The sequence below is a fragment of the Henckelia pumila genome, chromosome 2, assembly GCF_033568475.1.
Source record: "Henckelia pumila isolate YLH828 chromosome 2, ASM3356847v2, whole genome shotgun sequence".
NCBI lineage: Eukaryota > Viridiplantae > Streptophyta > Magnoliopsida > Lamiales > Gesneriaceae > Henckelia > Henckelia pumila.
This window is the reverse complement of record NC_133121.1, coordinates 4,477,336-4,497,742: the sequence shown is the minus strand read 5'-3', so window position 1 is coordinate 4,497,742 and position 20,407 is coordinate 4,477,336. Positions and strand designations below refer to the sequence as shown.

At 37.1% G+C, this 20,407-nt stretch overlaps 4 protein-coding genes across 5 annotated transcripts; 2 read left to right on the top strand and 2 right to left on the bottom strand.

Moving 5' to 3' along the window:
- Nucleotides 1-146: 146 nt before the first annotated feature.
- Nucleotides 147-1,971, top strand: LOC140884748 (protein POLLENLESS 3-LIKE 2-like). Its single transcript, XM_073291596.1, has 4 exons — nucleotides 147-384; nucleotides 469-681; nucleotides 773-928; nucleotides 1,028-1,971. The coding sequence occupies exons 1-4, from the start codon at nucleotides 217-219 to the stop codon at nucleotides 1,898-1,900; spliced, it is 1,410 nt and encodes a 469-aa protein (XP_073147697.1). The 5' UTR covers nucleotides 147-216; the 3' UTR covers nucleotides 1,901-1,971.
- Nucleotides 1,972-2,211: 240 nt separating this feature from the next.
- Nucleotides 2,212-8,228, bottom strand: LOC140882736 (cell cycle checkpoint protein RAD17). 2 transcript variants are annotated; one of them, XM_073288911.1, is made up of 12 exons: nucleotides 8,103-8,228; nucleotides 7,794-8,029; nucleotides 6,951-7,011; nucleotides 6,374-6,453; nucleotides 6,241-6,288; nucleotides 5,067-5,123; nucleotides 4,786-4,888; nucleotides 4,270-4,580; nucleotides 3,695-4,193; nucleotides 3,130-3,328; nucleotides 2,993-3,053; nucleotides 2,212-2,559 (listed from the first exon to the last, which is right to left on the bottom strand). In XM_073288911.1, the coding sequence occupies exons 1-12, from the start codon at nucleotides 8,131-8,133 to the stop codon at nucleotides 2,320-2,322; spliced, it is 1,926 nt and encodes a 641-aa protein (XP_073145012.1). In that variant the 5' UTR covers nucleotides 8,134-8,228; the 3' UTR covers nucleotides 2,212-2,319. The 2 variants fall into 2 exon arrangements, with proteins under 2 accessions (XP_073145012.1, XP_073145013.1); XM_073288912.1 differs by having other exon boundaries at nucleotides 6,951-7,008.
- Nucleotides 8,229-8,819: 591 nt separating this feature from the next.
- LOC140885115 (rac-like GTP-binding protein ARAC1) lies at nucleotides 8,820-11,421 on the top strand. Its single transcript, XM_073292046.1, has 7 exons — nucleotides 8,820-9,374; nucleotides 9,937-10,024; nucleotides 10,125-10,234; nucleotides 10,347-10,410; nucleotides 10,674-10,738; nucleotides 10,884-10,949; nucleotides 11,048-11,421. Exons 1-7 carry the CDS (start codon nucleotides 9,276-9,278, stop codon nucleotides 11,147-11,149), a joined length of 594 nt encoding a protein of 197 aa, XP_073148147.1. The 5' UTR covers nucleotides 8,820-9,275; the 3' UTR covers nucleotides 11,150-11,421.
- Nucleotides 11,422-12,246: 825 nt separating this feature from the next.
- Nucleotides 12,247-16,448, bottom strand: LOC140880361 (protein FREE1-like). Its single transcript, XM_073284725.1, has 10 exons — nucleotides 15,671-16,448; nucleotides 15,437-15,523; nucleotides 15,204-15,335; nucleotides 14,857-14,988; nucleotides 14,680-14,745; nucleotides 14,397-14,507; nucleotides 14,073-14,165; nucleotides 13,002-13,035; nucleotides 12,778-12,848; nucleotides 12,247-12,638 (listed from the first exon to the last, which is right to left on the bottom strand). Exons 1-10 carry the CDS (start codon nucleotides 16,379-16,381, stop codon nucleotides 12,561-12,563), a joined length of 1,515 nt encoding a protein of 504 aa, XP_073140826.1. The 5' UTR covers nucleotides 16,382-16,448; the 3' UTR covers nucleotides 12,247-12,560.
- Between the last annotated feature and the right edge of the window lie 3,959 nt (nucleotides 16,449-20,407).

The following is a 20,407-nucleotide window of genomic DNA, read 5'->3' as shown; positions in this document are numbered from 1 at the left end:
TTCCAACGGCTATGTTAAACGGTAAACTCTTCAACGGTCCAAAAATTCAAAAAGTATAGTCTTTTTGTCAAGAGTCCACCCCTACTTACATTTCTTCGCTTCTTCTGCGCTTTCTCTGTCCCTTAAGCTCCTGCATACTTCCGCTCTGTCTCAGTTTCCCAATCGGAATCCCACCAAAAAACTTCCATCATTTTCGCGGTTAGATAAGCGTAAACGATGATGCAAGAAATGTGGAACGGGCAGCCCGGTCTCCGACACACAAAATCGGCTCCATCTTCACCCGCTAAGCCACTGGCAATCTCCCGAACCAGTTCTGCATCATTCCACATCACGCACAAGGTCCCAGTTGGCGATACCCCTTATGTCCGAGCCAAGAATGTTCAAGTACGTTCGAAACTTCATTCCCAGTTTCCTAATTTTTTTAAATTGTCTTTAAGGAAATGCATTGATTTGGTGTTGTTTGTTAAGCTTGTGGATAAGGATCCTGAGAGGGCGATTCCCTTGTTCTGGGCAGCCATTAATGCTGGAGATAGAGTGGATAGTGCTCTAAAAGATATGGCCATTGTGATGAAGCAGCAAAATAGAGCAGAGGAGGCCATTGAAGCTATTAAATCCTTGCGCAGTAGGTGTTCGGATCAAGCTCAAGAATCTCTTGACAATATCTTATTAGACCTCTACAAGGTATATTTCATTTCTTTACTACTTTTAATAAAATGTGTTGAAATAAAATGACGAAAATTCTCTGACATATGCTTGGATTGTTCATTTCCAGAGATGTGGAAGATTAGATGACCAAATAGGACTTTTGAGACACAAATTGTATCTGATTCAACAAGGCATGGCCTTCAATGGGAAGCGCACCAAGACCGCAAGGTCGCAAGGAAAGAAATTCCAGGTTTCTGTGGAGCAGGAGGCCACAAGATTGCTGGTAATTATTATGAATCTCTAAATGTTTATTTCTCCAGTTAAGATTAGGCTGGCCGGATCGATTATAGACCAGAAAAAGTTGAAATCTTGAATATTGCAGGGGAACTTAGGGTGGGCACTGATGCAGCAAAATAATTATGTAGAAGCAGAGGAGGCTTACAGGAGAGCCCTTTTGCTTGCACCAGACAATAACAAGATGTGTAATCTTGGTATTTGCTTGATGAAGCAAGGGAGGATAGTGGAGGCAAAAGAAACTCTTCGGAGAGTGAAACCGGCAGGAAGCCATGGCCCCAGAGGTGTCGATTCTCATCTCAAGGCGTACGAGAGAGCGCAACAAATGTTACTGGATCTTGAATCCGAGATGATGAAAAAAGGCGGTGACCCGGTCGAGCAAAGGAGGCTTTTTGATGCATTCTTGGGTTCCTCGACCATCTGGCAGCCTCAGCCTTGCAAAGAGCACACCATCACAGAAAATTCTTTGATTCTTGAAGATGAATTTGCTGATGAAAATGCCAATTCTAACATCAACTCTACCGTTCATCCCCAAGGGCAAAGAAGTTTCAAGAAATGTGGTGTTTTATCTGCTGAGACCAATGCGCTCAATATTGCCGCACCACCATTTTTCTATTCATCAAACTATCCCATTACAGAGACCCTCAAGAGAACAAGGTCCGGAAATATGGCGAACCCACCGAACAAGACAACATTGCCCCTGACTGAGCCTGAAGTGAAAACGAGAAAGCAGCAGCCAGCCATCTCACCGCGGACGAGCGGTGAGAAATGGGCAGATTTTTTACCAGATAGTGAGGATTTTGAGGAGGCAATAATTGCCGCTGTTTTGGGTTTGGAACATGGAACCAAAACAGCTAATGAAACCAAATCTGATGATGCCGGTGTAGTACTTCAGAAAAAGGTGGACAAGAGGCTGAAAGTTTTTCAAGAAATCACACCATCTCTAAGTCCAAGGGCCTGAATACAGCACTCAGTGTTTTGACTTTATTACTTAATTATCTAATTTTATGTTAGGTATGTTGGAGATGTAACTTGTTCTCCTCGACTCTTGCTCATGGAGTAAAGAATAATTTGAATTTTTGCCTGCTTGGCTTTATGGAAATAAAACAAGTATCCCATCTTAAATCTCCAGCAATTTTTTTTTAATGTGAAGATTTGATTCGAGTTGTAAAATTGGGTACAACTTAATAAAAATTAAATATATCACAATGAGTTTGACATGAAATCTGAGGGTAGAAAAATATGTTGGCTCTTATCCAACGACACGTCACATAACAAATATCAAGATTATACTGAAACAAAAAGCATTCAAGATATATTACAGCTATTTACAGATTCGGGCAAGATAAGAGGGCTAGCTAATATTAGGCTAATCAAACTTCACCAATCTTCTATTTCATCGTCCTCATTCTCATTATATTGGTAACCCAAAGTACTTCCATCAAAGCATTCATTTCCGCCCATGTTAACTTCATTCAATAAATGACAACCTTCATTATCTTCTTGTGCTCTGCATCCAAGCCAGGTGAGAGCATATTTAAACTCGGTCGCAAAAACTGAGAGTTTAAGATTGTTAATGTAGACACTATTATGAGCATCTCGTAGATTCGCCATTCGACACTGCAAGTGCATTGTAACAGAGGAGATCAGTTTAAAAAATAAGCAGCACAAGTACTATGCACCTTAGAGCTGAACAAGATGTCAATTATTTAAGTCTAGAGATCATCATTGATATGTATTAAAGATGGACAAGGCAATTGCAAATTGGTGAACATGACCGCAGAATGCAAGTAAAATATTTTAAAATGATGCAATCACAAAAATGTTGAATGCCATTTTAGAACTGAGAAGGGCCTTGAAACAAGAGAACGATTTTCCAGCAATTCCTAAGGAAACCAATAACTGGTAGGATTAGGGTAGCCGGAGCTCTTTAACATACAGTAGCACGGCTTAGTTAATCCAAAGCTTTGTATAAACATGGAAGACTAAGTGCATCCGAACTTATTTTCAGATATTTTCAAAATACAAGAGGATTTCCTGATGGAAAAAACACCTTATTTTGCCACTGGGACTGCTCGACCTGCCAGAGTTTTGGACGGCGTATAACATGCCACCTGGATAAACAGAGTAGGAAAAAATCATCAACGAAGTGTCAACTAAAAAACCAAAATCTGTGGCATAGAAATATACCTAGAAGACACTGGGTGAGTGTTCCCAAATAACACCCCACGCACCGCCACAGAAGCAGCTGCAGATTGTACAACATTCTCAGCTTCAAAGTTCTGACTTAAAGTTCTACCTACTTGTGTAAGAAGTAAGTCAGTATCACTCAAATATCCGCTAACAACTGCTGCATCCTCGATTGCCTCGTCATCCACAAAATCTAGAACTGTCAAGGAAACAAATACAGCAATAAATTGTAAAATGTCACCCAATTAAATGCATAGCCAGTTTTGCCAGTTGAGCAGAAACAAAATTCTACCAAGATGTACTTTTCCCTAAAATAAATCCAAATTACAAATTAAGATCACTCAGACAAAAATACTCCTACTCTAACACGCAGCTTCAGCTATCAAGTTTGCAAATAAAAATATAGTTACAAGCCCTAGCAAATGTCAACCTGCAAACTTATCACAGAGTACCACTCACACAATACAGGATTACAGGTTATGGGAAAATCCGAAAAGACTTTCGTACCAGATCTTCATACATAGCACATTCTAGGGAAATAGCATGCTCATAGATGAAACATTACCATTTTCTTGTAGAAAATCAGAGACAACCCTTGCTTGCCCATGGGCTTGGGAAAGAACAAACTCTGGAGCATCCATTTTGAGAGGACACCTGACATACTTCTCCTTTAAAAGAAACACATCTCCATCCACAAACACAGATCTACCTGATGCAACTAAATTTGCAGCCTCTCGTTTGTTGTGCAAAAATTTTCCCAAAGCATGAAATAGTGATAGATTTGCATCCTTTCCAAATGGTAAAGAGAAACAATTGTCCAATGGAGTATCACCATTTTCTTTCTCTTCTGGATAACTTGAAAGCCTCTTTGTGATACATAAAGAATGCACTAGATGAGGTTGCAGAGCAAAATACTGTAAAGATGTAATCGCATGTCTTATATCCCCTCCACTGGCTTTTGCAATTAGATCAATCTGTTCATCACTAGCTTCTAATTGTTCCACTCTGCATATTTTGGTAAGTGTTTTTCTGATGGAGTTGACCGTGATCGGATTAAATGTAACCTGAAAGATAATATACTATTTAAAGGATCGATAAATTATGGGATAATTTCTGACTGCACAAGGCAAGAGAGGCAACCTTATAAGCCCCAGCATTTTGAAGAGAAGACTGTAGCTCTTCCCAGTACCTGGTATGGTGCTCTGCAGAGTCAGATTTGCCATAGTCGTTGATCAATATAACCGTTGGTGTACGAACTGATTGCAAAAGAAGATGCAAGCACCTATGAAGTTTTCCATAAGTGACCTTCCCATTTACAACAGGAAGATCATCAATTAAGAGTATTGATAATCTCTGTGAGACCCTGTCCAAGGGTGATGAAACCAATCCATATTTCCTTATCTTTTCGACAAAACTGTCAAACTCATCCAGCTTCGACATATATCGTATCCCTAGTTCATAATCCCAAAGTTGCATAAGGGAAAAAAAATAGATAAATGGACTGTAAAAACAAAACCTATAAAATACTTAATTTAATTGGTCAGCAGCTGAATCATGACTGTTTAATTAGTCAATAATAAAATGCACATGGTAACGTGTTTTAGTTGGCTCCAACAGAAGCCAAAACTTCTCACTGTCATTCTACTTTGCAAGTACCTGAATTAGAAATATAAAGATGTTCCTGCCATAACGTGGGGGCTGGTGTATTCCATTCACAAACATCAGCTCCAAGATGAGCCGCAACTGCGTAGATAGTTGCCTACAAGATGAAATTATCCAATTTATCAATTAAGAAAGATAATATAGTATATGGTTTCAATAATACAGTTATGATGGTCATCTAATGCGATCAAAACAGTTACATAGCACAAATAAAAATTCATTATTTTATAGTGTGCCTAGTGGCTGAACATAAAAATGTAGAAGAGATAACATACAGATTTTCCAACTCCAGCTTGCCCAGATATGAGGAGTACATTACTATGCAAACTATTCTGCAAAGAGTCCAGACAAGGTTAAAGTTTATATACGAATAAAACAAGGGGAGAAATAACCTAGGTTGATAAAATTTCCAGATTTAAGTCACAATATAACATGATTTTTGTTAGATTCTTTGATATGGTCACCTAGGCGGCATATTACATAATTACCACTAATCACTAAATATGTAACTGGGAATGATGAAAAAGGAATTCTTATGTTAGTGTATTAGCAGTCCACATAGTGACACCACACATCAAGAAATGACACAGGCAAAAACTGGAAAATCACACGCATTGAAGTTGATAAGATCCCTGCTTAAGGATTCGAGCAAGTTCCATAATAGGTAGTCATGTTATTGAAAATTCAATTTGTAATCCGACATTCCAGCCATTAGGAATACTTGAACAAATAAGGCCCTTCAACAAACATATGAGGCACTTTCACATGAGAAAAGGTCAATACAGTATTTTTATGTCACAATATCTCCGTTGTACCTCAAATGCAAAATGATTACACTTTCTAAGCACTCAGATTGTAACGCATTAATATCAATTAGTGAATAACCACTTCCCGAGAAATACTGTTGTGTCATGAACATGTGACAAATTATCCTCAGTAGCATCTGTCAGGCAGTTAGATATCCACCTTTTAAGAAACTGACCAGCAGCAAATAGGGCAAATTGGCTAAAAGAAAATGTGCCAGTTTCAATTAAGCATTTCTTGAGTGTAAACAGCTCAAGGGGATGTCTACGTGCACAGTGGGTGGGTCATCTCCAGGAAAGAACATCTAATCTTCATTTCCAGGAAAATGGACAATACACTTAACATTCTTTTTACCACATGCCGCTCCCTGTGCTCTCTCACATACATGGAACAGAGGAAAAAGGTAAGGCATTATCCATGATCACCATTCAGTAAAATTCCAATAAAAATAATTTTCTGTTAAAGTATTGCTTCTGTATATTAAGTGATTGGTAATATAACTAATCAGCATAAGACCTTCTGTATAATGGGCCACATCCACACCAAGTTACTAGGATGAAAGATCCATCAACTGACAGCACCCAAGAAGGGATAGGAAAAGTGATGTGCTCTAGTAATAAGTTTTTAGTGAGGGAAAAAATATACCCTGGAATTTTTCAGTCTCTCCTCAAACCACGCTTTAACTTCTTCAACCTGCAAAATCAAGGAATCAAAATAAAGCATTCTATCATTTAACCAATGGAAAGAGTTAAGGTAAACTTGATTCAGGAGTAAATACCTTCTTCTTGTGAACAGCTAATTCCTTCAGAGAGGTGGGCTTATACTTGTCAACCCAAAGGTCTTTACTCCTTCCAGAACCTATGTCGTGTCAATTTCAAATGGACCAATAACCACAAATGAATGGCAGGAGTTTTCGAAATTTGCATTCACAGAATACAGGAAGATGAACCTATCTAACATATGAACTAGAACAAAATGGCATGATAAGGACTTGAAAATGATCTCCAGGGGACCAGGCGTATATATTTCAAGTTTTAAGAGTTTCCAGGAAAGAATCTTAAGTGATTACACCACTCATGAAGAAATTTACATGAAGTAAGAAATGTACCATTAATATGAACAAGAAACACGACTACACATAAAACAATAAATAAAGAACAAGAAATGGTTGTGCAGTAAACAAACAAAATCAAGGGTTAATCAAATTTTATTACATAATAATTAGAATCAATAATTTTGAACAATAACTGGAGAAGGTTAGACCTCCGCAAAAATATTGAAGCATAAAAATCAATCTTACTTTATCGATGGCAAAGAAGATAATCTCAATATTATAATCTTTAAAAATAGCATACCAGATGATACCTTGAACTGAGCAAACCCTTGGTCAAATTCCTGGCAAAAGCGCTTGACCTGCTTTAACAGTACGTCTACATGAATACTGGAGTATGGTTTCGATGATGAAATCATGAGTGCAAATAAAAAGATATAAATTTTCATGCAGCCATGCATCGGTCATAGTCCAAGAGTGAGGCCCAGAATCTAAAACACTAGCATTGTAAGTGGATTAGCCTCAAAAGCATAACCTTTAATGAACATGGATCATTTTACTGAAATTGCTATAGTACCCATCAAGTTAATCAGTCTCTCCGCGATTGCTCACATCCAATACAGAATGACAAACATCGTGTCGTATCTTTCTTATTTAAATGCCGTGAGCTGGCTCCAACCAAGCATTGTGGTATACAAGGACAGTAGGACACTAATCCTGGATCTGATGCATTGAACTGACTCCAACCATGACCTTGTGACATATGTAGTCATTAATATAACATTATAACTGAAACTCTCTGAAATTTCAGTTCCCCTTGAGCTTTGTGAATTGTTGAATTCTTATCATCTTCAAAAAGGTTTTTTTTTTACAAGGCTATAGCTTTGTCAAAAGTCTTTAGGAATCACATTGTAAATCACGTTGGAAGTAAAGTTTCAACAGACAGGCAGTGGACCATCTTTTATTATAAATAAAATAAGCAATATGGATAGCTTCCCCGATATTTATAATTAAAGTTAGCATTCAGATTTTAAAATATGATAAGCCTCGACAAGGTCGTGCTGATGAAACGGTATTTGAAGTGCTATTCACAACAGCCATTACATTTACACAAGCTATGCTACATTTTAAGTGCATGATAAATTACCTCATCGAAGCCATTGAACTCTTGGTTTTGAAATGACCGCGGACACGAACTGGAGAGTGAAACCCTTTTCACCTTTTTCGAGTTTTTCCGCGTGGGTGTTGAAGCTGAAGCTCTGAAATTGGCTTTCAATAAAGCATTTTTATGGTCTTCATCATCATCGGATGATGAAATGACAATTGTTGGCTTCCTCTTTCCTTTGCCCATTGAAACACCGACTCCGAAGTTGATATTATACTCTTTAACAGAAAGACAAAAATTAAATGAATCTTTCCTTCGACTTCGAAACCCACAGAAACAAAAGAAACATACTGGAGAGTGCGAGATCCAGAGGAGGGAGCATCAGAGAATTTTTGAAACCCTAAGCGAGCGATTTTGTGGCATTCTCCTTCTCCGCTCCAGGTTTCGAAAATGCGCGGGTGCTTATCAGAATCTTTCCCCGAAATTCTAATTGCTACATTGTGTTTGGCTCGCTTCTTATATACTAGTTTTAATTGTCGTAACTCCATTTTATTTATTTATTTTTATATTACAAAATAACTTGGTTTTATATGTTTTCAAGTTTTCAAAAAAATATTGATTTTAACTCAATTTGTTTGGATAATCGAATTTCTATTTTTTTTTTAGAGAAATCTGTATTTTTAGACTCCTCGTTTCAAGATAGTCTGTATTTTTAGATGCATCATTAATTTATTGTTTTAAAAATAACATGAATTTTATCGTGTTTAAATCAATTTCATTATATAATATATAATAATTTATATTATATTTACGTTATAATTATCAAAATAAAATCACGATTTTAAATTTTAATAGTTCTGAATTATGTTTTTTAATAAGTAGTTCACTTCGCACTAAATTCAAAAGATAAAAGAGTAATGTTAGAATTATGAAAATTACTTCACTAAAAGATGGTTAAGCCAGGCCTCAGATTTAGGCGGCCCACTGGGCCTATTTCAATTTCAAACTATAAAATAAAATAGCCCACGCACGTGATTCAATTCATCAATCAATGAATCAATGAATATAGAAAAAGGGGAAATATAAAGAATGGTTCAACGGCAGCATTTCGCGGCTAACTTCTCTCATCGATCCGTTCACCGCCATTTTTATCAACTCTCCTAGATCTGGATCTCTCATTTTCTTCTCACCCATCAAAATCCCATTACCACCCACATTTTCTTGATTTTCTTCATTCCATGCTTACCCGATTAGGGGTTAGGGTTTGAAAGTTGCTTGCCTTTTGCCGTCCAGGATTCATGAACGATCGAATTGAAGGCTTGGAGATGAGCGAAGCAGCCGAATTATTCATTTGATTTTTTGTTTCTGTTTGAGGTTTGAATAATATGTGTAACTGGGTGTCTTGATCAATTGGGTATTCAGTCGGGTCTGCTGGAGAAGATCTGAAATCACGCGGGCAAAGGGAGACAAGTAGAGAAGGAGTGGAGGGAGGAAGAGGGTAATATATTTTCAATTCATGAAAAAATGAGTGCTTCGAGATTCATAAAGTGTGTGACGGTGGGAGATGGCGCTGTTGGAAAGACCTGTCTCTTGATTTCCTACACCAGCAACACCTTCCCCACGGTCAGCTCCCAGCATTTTCTTTCCTCTTTTCTTTTTCTAGCAATATTCTTTATATTGCCTCGTTGGTTTTAGTTTTTTTTTCCAGCAAGGGCATTACGACATTATTTGCAATATTTGACATTTTGTTTTTTTCTTTTGTGTCAACACATCTGAATGCGTTTTAATTGTTGATACAGTGAAGCTATAGAGGAGGCTGCATTTTTTTATTTCTCTGTGCTCACGAATCCGTATCTCGTCAATCACTGAGATTTTGGAGTGAGGATGAAATTTACGGGCATGATTTTTCTCTCTATATTCTGTCATTTTCTCCAATTATATCTGTAATTGAACTAGGCAAAGATTTCTTTTGCATCATATGTTTTTGGTAGAATAAGTTGAATCGCATAGGACTTGAATGTGCTCCCCAAAGGCTAGTTATCATGTGGATACAATTATGTGTCACGTGATCATGATCCGAATCCGTTCCTAGAGTATGATTTTTGATGTTATGATACTTCCATTATCCCCTGGAGTGCTATTGGTTTCCCTTCCTTATGTTGGCTTTATTTTGTTAATGAAACAGGATTACGTGCCTACTGTATTTGATAATTTCAGTGCAAACGTGGTTGTGAATGGTGCCACTGTTAACCTAGGCCTGTGGGATACTGCAGGTATTTACTAGAATATCTGAAATCAAATGCTTACTACTTTATGTACTACTGTTAGTTATGAACCTGCAGTTATGTTTTTTTCTTTTTTTGGGGGAAACAGGACAAGAGGATTATAACAGATTAAGGCCTTTGAGTTATCGGGGAGCTGATGTTTTTATTTTGGCCTTTTCTCTCATCAGCAAGGCTAGCTACGAGAATGTTTCCAAAAAGGCAAGGACTTGGTGGCTCTTAAAGAATCTCTTTTTTCTCCTTTCACTTTTCTACTTTATGCTTTCACCAGTCTAACTGTGTTGATGAATTTTCATGGACTCCCTTTTTACAGTGGATTCCTGAATTGAAGCATTATGCCCCTGGTGTTCCAATAGTTCTGGTTGGCACAAAACTTGGTAAGATGTTTGTTGTAGTAATCTTCCCAAGTTCTTTGAATTGGTTTCTATTATTGAGATCAATAAAAGTTGCTTCCAGTCATTGTGCTCTATCCTTGAGTTTACATGTTGATAAAGAATGCAATTCCGGAATTATTTTGTCAATTTCAATATCTTCCACTACCATCAGTTCCATAGACAATACCAACAATAAATGGTATAAAGAGTAATTGCACTGTGAGATAGCTTAAGTTCTTTAACTCTTCAATAATTGTTGGACTCAGATCTTCGGGATGACCAGCAATTCTTCATTGATCATCCAGGTGCTGTACCGATTACTACAGCCCAGGTGATTCTCTATTATATTATCAATCTCGTGTTTTTTTTTTCTTTTTCTTTCAATATTTCAGATTTGTATGGAGAATAACATCTGCTTTATCATTTCCTTTGATTTTTTAACACCCATCTCCATGACTCCATCTATTAAATTTTAGGGGGAGGAGTTGAGAAAGATGATTGGGTCACCTTCATATATTGAGTGTAGTTCAAAAACACAACAGGTTTGTATGATATGAGATTTTTTCTTGTTTGGGAGGACTTCATGTGAATCGCGTTCTTTATTTTGAATGTGGCTCGTTTTTTGGTATTCTTATTGCAGAATGTCAAAGGAGTATTCGATGCTGCCATAAAAGTTGTGCTGCAGCCACCCAAGCAAAAGAAAAAGAAGGGAAAAGCTCAAAAGGCCTGTTCAATATTGTGATCAGCTCTTGGAGTGGAGATATTGTCTTCGAGCCCTCATTCTATTACTTCCTCGTACACCCGTTACTCTTTCTTTTCCTTTCTTCAATCTAAAGAGTTAGCTTTGTCTCTGGAAGTAGTGTTTGGTGACTTGAAGTATGTAGAAATTTTCTATCTCCAGTTGTTGAGTCACATCTCCGGCACCTCTACTGTGCCAATGCTGTTTGATTCTTTTTTTCCTAGTGTACTGATCAAACCAGAAGTCGAGACGTTAGCGAATATTGTTTACTTTCATTTGTTGTGATTTATTGTTTCTTTCCTTTGCCATTGGCTGTTGACTTTTTTAACACAACGGTGGGAAAGAGTGGATAGGAAGTTGTCCAGAGTTGAACCACAGGGAGAGGTCGTGTGTCTATTCATGGAAGAGGGTGTTGGCAATTGACTTCTAATTGTAGTTGAACTACTATGTTATTGCATTGGCAGCATAATGTGGCACTCTATCAAATGGGATTTTTAGGGTAAATTTCACTCAAGTGGGCACCACATGAAAATACTCTGGGTCCACACAATCCGGTGGGTTTTGAGATTACAGGTCGCGAGTCTCAGAGCTGCATAGTGATAGGAGACAATGCTGCTCAAATGTGTGTTGTTTATGTCCATTTTATCTGAGCCTCCAACTACACTAGCATTTTCTTTTCTTTTGTTTGCCCTCTTTCAAGTTCCATTTAAGTTTGCAAGCAATTAACCCTCAAGAGAATAACAATTTACAGAGATGATTAACCAGCAAACTGGGTTAAGCAGATTACACAAGGAACATTCAAATGAAGCAAGTTTTCAAGATTATGCTTTATTTTTTGCATTATACAAGTTCTCTTTAAATGGATGGCTCACACAAATTCAATTTCTCCGTAGAATGCGTACAAAATTCATGCACAAGGTATTCATCATCAAAAAAGCCCTAAACAGGACGAGTGTTGGACACCTACACGAGAAGTCAGATTTTTAGGGATTTCCAATTACCACATTATACGTAATATGTTCGTAGCGAGTTGATTCTGATCACCTCTTCATTTACTTTAGACTTTATTGATATAACTGCAACTCTCGCCAAAGCAAACAGAAGCAAACCCCGTACTTTAGACTTTATTGATATAACTGCAACTCTCGCCAAAGCAAACAGAAGCAAACCCCGTATGTATCCTTAACAATATTTTATGCATCAAACATCAGTTTGGGATACTTTTTACAATGCCACTAGTGCGTGTATTATCGTTGTGCAAAAACTATGAACAAAACGGTCAACACAGATGATGGAGAGACCATAACTAATTTGTATGATTAGATAACGGTAAACGGTAAAAAGAGAGGAGCGCAACAGGCTAGTAAGGAACAAGATAAAAAGTCGATTGACCCACAACCGATCAATCACTGTCTTAGTGCGCGTTAACAAGGAATGGATGCTGGCACACACTGCATTCTATCGTTTCAGAACCAGAAAACGGAACCTGAACCTGGAACAATAAAAAATAACATTGACTTATTTTCCTTCCCACAATAAACTACAGTGGAAAAATAAAAAGAGCTTCTATGCACAAAAAAAAAAAGAAAAAAAAAAAAGAAGGCATGGAATAGGAATAAAGAAGCAGAAACCTGTAAATGGACTGTGCATGTTGGACAGGCAACTTCTCTCATTCTTGTACCTGATGCTTCGGACTTCATTCCTACAAATATCACTGTGCTTTAGCTAAAAATAGCAGACACAGATTTTGAATAATGGCTAGTTCACAACCAAACGACTTGTATACCTGGTGTATGGAACATTTCTATGACAATATTACAATGAAAAGGGGTCAAAAAACAATTTGCATAATTACCTGTTGGTGTCTTGCGCTTTCTGTCCATCTCCTCCTGCAAAGGATAGATAGATTAACTAAAGCCTGCAGAGAGAGGAGAAGGGTTGGGGGGTGTGGGGGATGTGTTGCTAGTGCCAGAAAGTGAGCCATAAATCCAACAACTATCATCGAGCTATCAATCCCTCCAATATTTCATGAAGAGAAGTAGAGAACAAACATTTTCTACAGAATTTGAGAAGGAAAAAAAACATGAGATCAAACCCCACCCCTGAAAATGGCCATTGTTACTTCAGCACCATATCAATTAACTAAACTGCCCATTCCAAGACAACGAGTACTGTATTTAATTCTTCATTTCCCCCGAGTTCATGTAGTGTGAGTGTTTTCAAATCATTATTAGCAGCATGCTGTACAATAAGGAGGCGACTGTGATATGGAAAACTGTAAAAGAGGAAGGTGAGACACGATGACAATAAGGAGGCAACTGTGATATGGAAAACTGTAAAAGAGGAAGGTGAGACACGATGACAATAAGGAGGCAACTGTGATATGGAGAACTGTAAAAGAGGAAGGTGAGACACGATGACAAATGAGAGTTATAGGAGAAAGACGCAAAGAAGACAAATTCAAATGCGATAATAGAGTAGAAAAAAGTGGAGACACGGTGATGGTGCCCCGCAGAGATGATGAGGCCTGCTTATATTGTCTACTGTTATTACCAATAGATGCAACATGGAATAGAGAATAAATTAGGGAAGAGAGGAAGTATAACAAGAAAATATGAATTTGAGGAGAAAGGGCGGTACCACACTAAACACATTTTGGATAAGACAATCGCTGCGAATAGATAAACACATTGGCAATAGGCTGAGTGCCATTCCATTCGCACGACTAGGTATTCTTGATCAATAACATCAAGTAAAGGCTTGTGAAGGGACTTGGCAAAGTCCATTATATAATCAATTTAATTGATGATTTTAATCCCAATCCAGATCCGCATTACAATAGTGGCGCACATGTTCCAGAAAGAAAATGTGCAAAAAATGTCACAGAACCTAGTCCACTACATTAAGGATGAAATCAAGTTTTAACCTGAAGTTTTCTTGCCAGATCCTCATGGCTCTGTAGTCCAGCGACTCTGGCTGGTGCTTCCTTTATGTTGCTCAGCCTCTGAGTTGCTTCTGCCTGAACAAACAAAAGACCCAATTACAACCATCAGCCAATATATGAACAAATACAAAATATTCAGCATCTATGGCATAGAAACAGTTGCAGAACTGAAGATAATCCATTATCACACACTAAAAAAACAATGACATGAAGAAAATAACTCAAAAAATATAAGGTAAAGAAATCATTGCTATAGAAAACAAATACTGCAGAAGAGGAAGCATAGGTCTAATAATGCATAAATACCATGCAACTGTCACAAACTCGAACTGGTTGAGCACTCTCATCTGTAGTTAGAGCAATTCTTCCTTGAGTACACTTGTCACAGAAAATTTCTCCACAGTTTCGACAGTGATGCTGCAAAATATTAAAAATATGTATGAGACAGCTCCATAAAAGCAGAGCTCAGGGGTGAGAACAGGCATATCTGTCCTGCATTCTGCATTTTTTTAGTTCTTAAAATTAAAACTAGGCAAAACCTACAACATCAATGAGTGATGCTTAATGCACTGTCACCCATTAAACTAACCTTCCGATTAAAAGCATTAAAATCTGTACCACAAGCTGTGCACTTGGTTACAGCTTCATCTGGAACCTGTGAAAAGAGAAAGAACCAGAAAATCAGAAAGTATTTCAGAAGTTATAAAGCTGCAGCAGAACATATCATGAACCCATGTAATGCACATTGTTAAAATCCTAATCATACCCAGTGATCTTTCTCCTCATTAGCAGGCTTTATCAAGTTCTTCCAATCAAGGAAGCCTTTCTTCTTCTCCCCTGATTGCTCAATTCCCTTGGCAAGTTCTGAAGGGTTACTGGTTGGGCCCATCTCCTTGGACTGTTTGTTTAAGTGTGGCAAAGGAAGCAATAACAACATCATAATCGTAATTTTTAACTAAAAATATTACACATAGAAAATAGAATTAACAAACTCTAGATATACCCTGCATCATAATATTGTCAAGCATTCACCAGCAAACATGAACATGAGAAACTTCTGTGATCTAGCATCTACCAATAGGAAAAAAAAGGTCAGAGAGAAGACCATCCAACCTGTATGCTTGCTGCTGTCACCATGTCCAGAATAATGTTTGTGGTATAACTACTCGATTTCAGTCTGATCCGTTTTAAATCAGGATCAACGCTAGTACTGGCCCAAAAGGCAAAGATGTACGAATCCAACACCTACACACATATTGACGATGAAAAGATAAGCCACATTCCAACACAATCCCCGAAAGTAATGATTGAATATCTCAAATTTAGTTCATAGGAGGTGAACTTACCTCCCACTTGGAGACATTGTGAAGTGGATATATTTTCAAGGTCAGGCTAGTTGCTGGATCAAGAATCCTTATTCCATCAAGACCAATCTAATTTCCAGTGTCACAAACACGGTTCAAAATCACAACAAAAAAATCATTAAACAATTAAAAAATTAAAGTAAATTCCATCAAACTAAACAAAGCAACTACCAATACGATAGCCACCAAAGAAATAAGGAAAATCATGTCGCAAACCTGACACATTACGTCCATGTCAGTTTGACCAAATCCTTCCGACAACATCTTGACCCGGAACTTCTGGACGCCACCGCTCTTAGAACCCTGGAAATCCTCAGATTTGGGAACCGCCTTGACGACCTTATGAGAAGAATTTCCAGAACCAATCATCTCCTTCCCTCCAATATTATTAGCGATCGGCCTCCCATAATCATCAAACAGCATCCCGCCACCAGTTCCTACCTCGGACGATCGACCCACATCCACCCGACCACCATTGTACTTATAAACCCCGCCATCATACAATCCTTGCTCACCATAATTAACGCTGTTTTCAAACGAATTCGCGTGATCGCGGTAAGCTGAAGGCCCATCTGAATAAGAATTTGAAAAGGTCGAGGGACTGTAATCAGGAACGGGATTAGGGTTTGTGTAGGTGGCGTAATAATCGTAATTCACCGGAGCGTTAGGGTTCGGATGGTATGGATTCTGATCGTGAGAAGACGGGTTCTGGAGGTGAGGGAAAGAGTACGGAACAGAGGATTGTGGATGATGGGGAGCAGGTAAATGATCGGAATTGGCGGGAATCGAGGGGTAAGAAGAATAGTCCGAGGGGGACACGGGCGGCGCTGAGGCGAACGGAGGAGGAGGAGGAGGAGCGGCGGCGGCGGGATTCAGGTAGTATTGGTAATATGATTGGGACGCGGAGTTGTCAGCTTGGTGCTGCATATTTCAAATGTCGTTGGAAAGAAGATGATAATAGATTAGCGTGTACTTTGTTACAAATGATTATATGCTAGTACCACCATCTTTCCTGCCTTATTAAAAAGGTTTTTGTAATTAGTTGGATTTATTTTATTTTATAAAATAAAATTAGGTGATATTATATTATAAGGATTAGGGAAAATTGTACTTTTTGTTTTTATATTTATCACTCGTATAATACAAAATTGAGGTTCTAGAACCATGCCGAAAGTGTCCGAAGAAAAAGTACAAAACAAACTAAGCATGCCCAAAAATTTATCATGAGATTGGGAAAAAGCAAAATACTATTTCGCCGACATCAAGTTTGGGAACAAGTGATTGTTTGATAATGACCGAGTACTCTATAAATTTATTGACCGCTTCAGTGAAAACCCGAAATTTGGCCTCCAAGTTTTTTTTAATTTAGGAATGATCTCCCAAACTTGGAAGATATAATCTTTTTTTTTCTTTGAGATTGAACAACTTGGATACAAATCAACTTATTTCAAAAATTAAATCAAGTTGATTTATTGACAGAATTTTTATTATCTATCAAACTGATTTTATTTCCGTAATCGGAGCAACAAATCACTCTATTTTCAACCCCATATCTCGTCAACCTTTCCTATATAAAGCCACAAGACCTCTTCAAAAATCTCACACAAAAATACTATTTTTCACTCTATATTTTCGAGAAGCAGTTAGCCATTAGGGTCAAAAATTTGTCCACTATTCTCTTTTTATTTTCGAAATTAAGGTTTCCAATTTGTGTCAGATCCATTTTCGAGAATTGTGATTAGAATTAAGAGAAGAAAAATATATGTAGGTTGGTCATAAGCCTTCGTGACATAGGAATAAAATAAAGAAAAAGAGTGTTCTTATTGGCCAAGGGATTAAGCTCTCTCGAAAGTGATTTCTGAACTTTTCTTTCGGAATTGTCGGAGTTGCTGTACACCTTCAAGTTATTTGATTTCTCATGCGTACCAAGGTAAGTGGGCTTATGCTTTAAAATTATATGTATGATTTAAAATTCGATCGCTCATGTTAATCGTTGGAATTTTGCTATTTAATATTGTTCATGATAATGCTTTGCTGGAAAAATGTTTTGACACTGTTATGAATCGAATAAGAAGTGGAAAGAAAATTTCCGAACCATGTTATGTTATGGCCCTGATACGGTGGGTAATAATAACCGTTCTATGACCTCACCCCTTAGAGGGATTACATATAGGGGACTGATCAGTTAGCCACGATTAATGAGAGGAATTTCAGTGTCTGGCCAAAATATGTAAATCATGTTGATTTTGTTATGATGATGATGTTTATGTTATGTTATGATGAGACATGTTATGAGATGATATGTTTTGAAATATGACATGCTTGAAATCCAAGTATGAGTTTTCTCAAATGAATATATCTAAATATATATATTTTGGTATGATCGATCGGCCCCCACTTGCTGAGTGTTTCCCAAAACACTCACCCCTTACCTTTTCCCTTCCAGATGATACAGAAGAAGAATTAGAGGATCGACAACAAGACCAGTTTTGGGGTTGGTGAAAGAAAAAACTTTAGGATTTAATTTTGTTATTTCTTTTGGGATTGTTGCATTTAATATTTTGATATTTAAGTCTTTTAGTCGCTTTCGCAATTATGTATTAGTTTTTGGGTTAACAAGTTGTAAAGATAATTTTTTGGAGCTTTTATTTATGACAAAATACTGGTTTGCATATACTGTATTAAGAGCCTTGTTGTTTTCAAATTTTATTTGAAAGCAATGGCAATGTCACCCGACCCTGGGATCGGGGCGTGACAGAAATGGTATCAAAGCAAAACCAGGTTCATGGTCTTGATGGAAAATTAGAATTTAGAATTTATGAACTTGATGGAAAGGAATCACTTGGGTGTAGTATTTATATTGCATAGGCAATATAAAATTTGAAATTAATTTTGTTGGTGAATTCTTGGTTTAAGTTAGATTAAATTATTTAAGTCGTTATTTTTGGGATTTATAAGGAATCATTGGGGTATTGGATTAAGTTTTGATTGTTGAGACTTAAGTTGACATTTGAGATTTAAGTTTGATATTTGGAATTTAATTATGATTTTTTTAGATTTAAGTTTGAACATTATTATTGAAATAATTTAGTCTTATGTTTTTAGACAACTAAGTTAATTCAAGTTTCGAGGACGAAACTTTTCATAAAGAGGGAAGGATGTGAAAACCCGGAACTTGGCCACTTTAATGTCACGCCCCGAGACCGAGACGTGCCACCGGCGTTGTTTCAAATTCACACAAATTATAAAACAACCAGCCTCATAGTACAGTATAAACCAAACCAGTCTATTATCATAAATAAACTCCAAAACTTCGTCTTTACAACTCGATAAATCCAAAATAACAAAACAACTGTGGAAGCGTCTAAAAACTTAATAACAAAATATTAATGCGAAAATTCCAATAATAAAAATAACGAAATTTAGTCTTATTGATCATCTATCACCATCCCCAAAACATATCTTGTTCACGAACTTCTACATCATCATCTTCATCATCTGGGAGGGAAAAGTAAGGGGTGAGTGTTTTGGAAAACACTCAGCAAGTGGGGGCCGTTCGAGACATGTAACAAATATATGCATAATCATAGGAACACAACACATCATGAACATAAACATAAACATAAACATAACTCAATACTTGGGCCATCGGCCATAACATCATCATGATACACAAGCTTTCAACACATTAACATAAGCACTTAAATTCATCTCCTTTCCATGATTTACTGTCTCCTATATGTTAATCCTCTAAGGAGCGAGACCATGTCCAATATGTTAATCCTCTATGGAGTGAGGCCATACAACAGTTACAATCCCACCGTATAAAGGTCATATCATTATCATATCCATTCGAATCATAACAGTGCTTGACAATATGCATGACATAACATGAACCAACATGACACGAATAAAAGACACATGCTCGAACGAATTTCGAAAACCAAAATATCATGACTCATCAATAAATATTTTTAAAATCACGTCAAGAAATATACATACAAAAGCCCACTTACAGTATATCTTCGTGTGAGAATTAAATAGTTGACTTGGTGAAGCTTTGGATCGAGAATTCAAAAGAAATACTCGAAAATTCAGACTTGAGTTCCTTGAGCACTATTCTTCCAATTGCCTAGGCTACTTCCACGTGCATATGGAGAAAAATTGACCAATCCCCTTTGACCCAAATTTTGCAATTGATTTCAGAAACTCTCTGACACAACTTGTGCACCTTTCTTTTCTAATTCTACTCATAATTCCCAAAATTATTCTGACACACTTGCGACACTAAGTCTCGAAATTCAAAGAAAAAAGAGAGAGTAGTGGAACGATTTCTTTCTACGAAAACATGGAGAGGAAATAGTGAAGATTAAAGCGTGATTTTCAACAAGGCTTGCTCCTTTGCACTTAAATAGGAGACTACAAATCGTCCGAATAAAAGAGGAGATCTGCCTTGATTTCGAAGCTTTGGGAAAGAAAAATCTTACATCTTCATTCCTTGATTTAATTTTTGAAATTATATTGATTCTTGTCCAAAATATCAGCCATTACCTCGTTATCACAAAAAGGAAAAATTTTGGTTTCCATGCTTGGGAGTCGTATACAGTCGGCATTAGCAGTTTATCAGCCTGCCAACTTCGCGGATTTGATGGGAGCAGCCTGTAACACCCGGAATTTTAATACGTAAATTCGCATGCATAATTAGGGTAAATTAATTTTAAAATAAGGGTTAAATGAATTTATGTGTTATTATGTGATTTATATGCATGATTTAAGTTATTTTAGCATTTAACCCAAAATTAGTGATTTTTTGTGATTTATGAAAATTAATTGGTTTTGATCGCGTAGACGGGACCGTGGACGGACGAGATACCAAAATATTTAGCCAAAAATATTTTATGAGTTTTACGAGCCTTAAAATAATATTTTAAAGTATTTTGTCAAGAAAATTTT

Coding starts and splice junctions, on each gene's coding strand:
- LOC140882736 (XM_073288911.1), bottom strand. CDS start 8,133: ATGCTCCCTCCTCTGGATCTCGCACTCTCCA. Junction 4,581..4,785: donor TCTTTATATTTCTAATTCAG/GTACTTGCAAAG, acceptor ATTATGAACTAG/GGATACGATATATGTCGAAG. Junction 3,329..3,694: donor TGATTTTCTACAAGAAAATG/GTAATGTTTCAT, acceptor TTTCCTTGACAG/TTCTAGATTTTGTGGATGAC.
- LOC140880361 (XM_073284725.1), bottom strand. CDS start 16,381: ATGCAGCACCAAGCTGACAACTCCGCGTCCCAATCATATTACCAATAC. Junction 15,524..15,670: donor ACATGGACGTAATGTGTCAG/GTTTGCGACATG, acceptor ACTGGAAATTAG/ATTGGTCTTGATGGAATAAG. Junction 14,746..14,856: donor ATGAGGAGAAAGATCACTGG/GTATGATTAGGA, acceptor CTCTTTTCACAG/GTTCCAGATGAAGCTGTAAC.
- LOC140885115 (XM_073292046.1), top strand. CDS start 9,276: ATGAGTGCTTCGAGATTCATAAAGTGTGTGACGGTGGGAGATGGCGCT. Junction 9,375..9,936: donor CCAGCAACACCTTCCCCACG/GTCAGCTCCCAG, acceptor TTAATGAAACAG/GATTACGTGCCTACTGTATT. Junction 10,025..10,124: donor AGGCCTGTGGGATACTGCAG/GTATTTACTAGA, acceptor TGGGGGAAACAG/GACAAGAGGATTATAACAGA.
- LOC140884748 (XM_073291596.1), top strand. CDS start 217: ATGATGCAAGAAATGTGGAACGGGCAGCCCGGTCTCCGACACACAAAA. Junction 682..772: donor TCTTATTAGACCTCTACAAG/GTATATTTCATT, acceptor GTTCATTTCCAG/AGATGTGGAAGATTAGATGA. Junction 929..1,027: donor AGGAGGCCACAAGATTGCTG/GTAATTATTATG, acceptor TGAATATTGCAG/GGGAACTTAGGGTGGGCACT.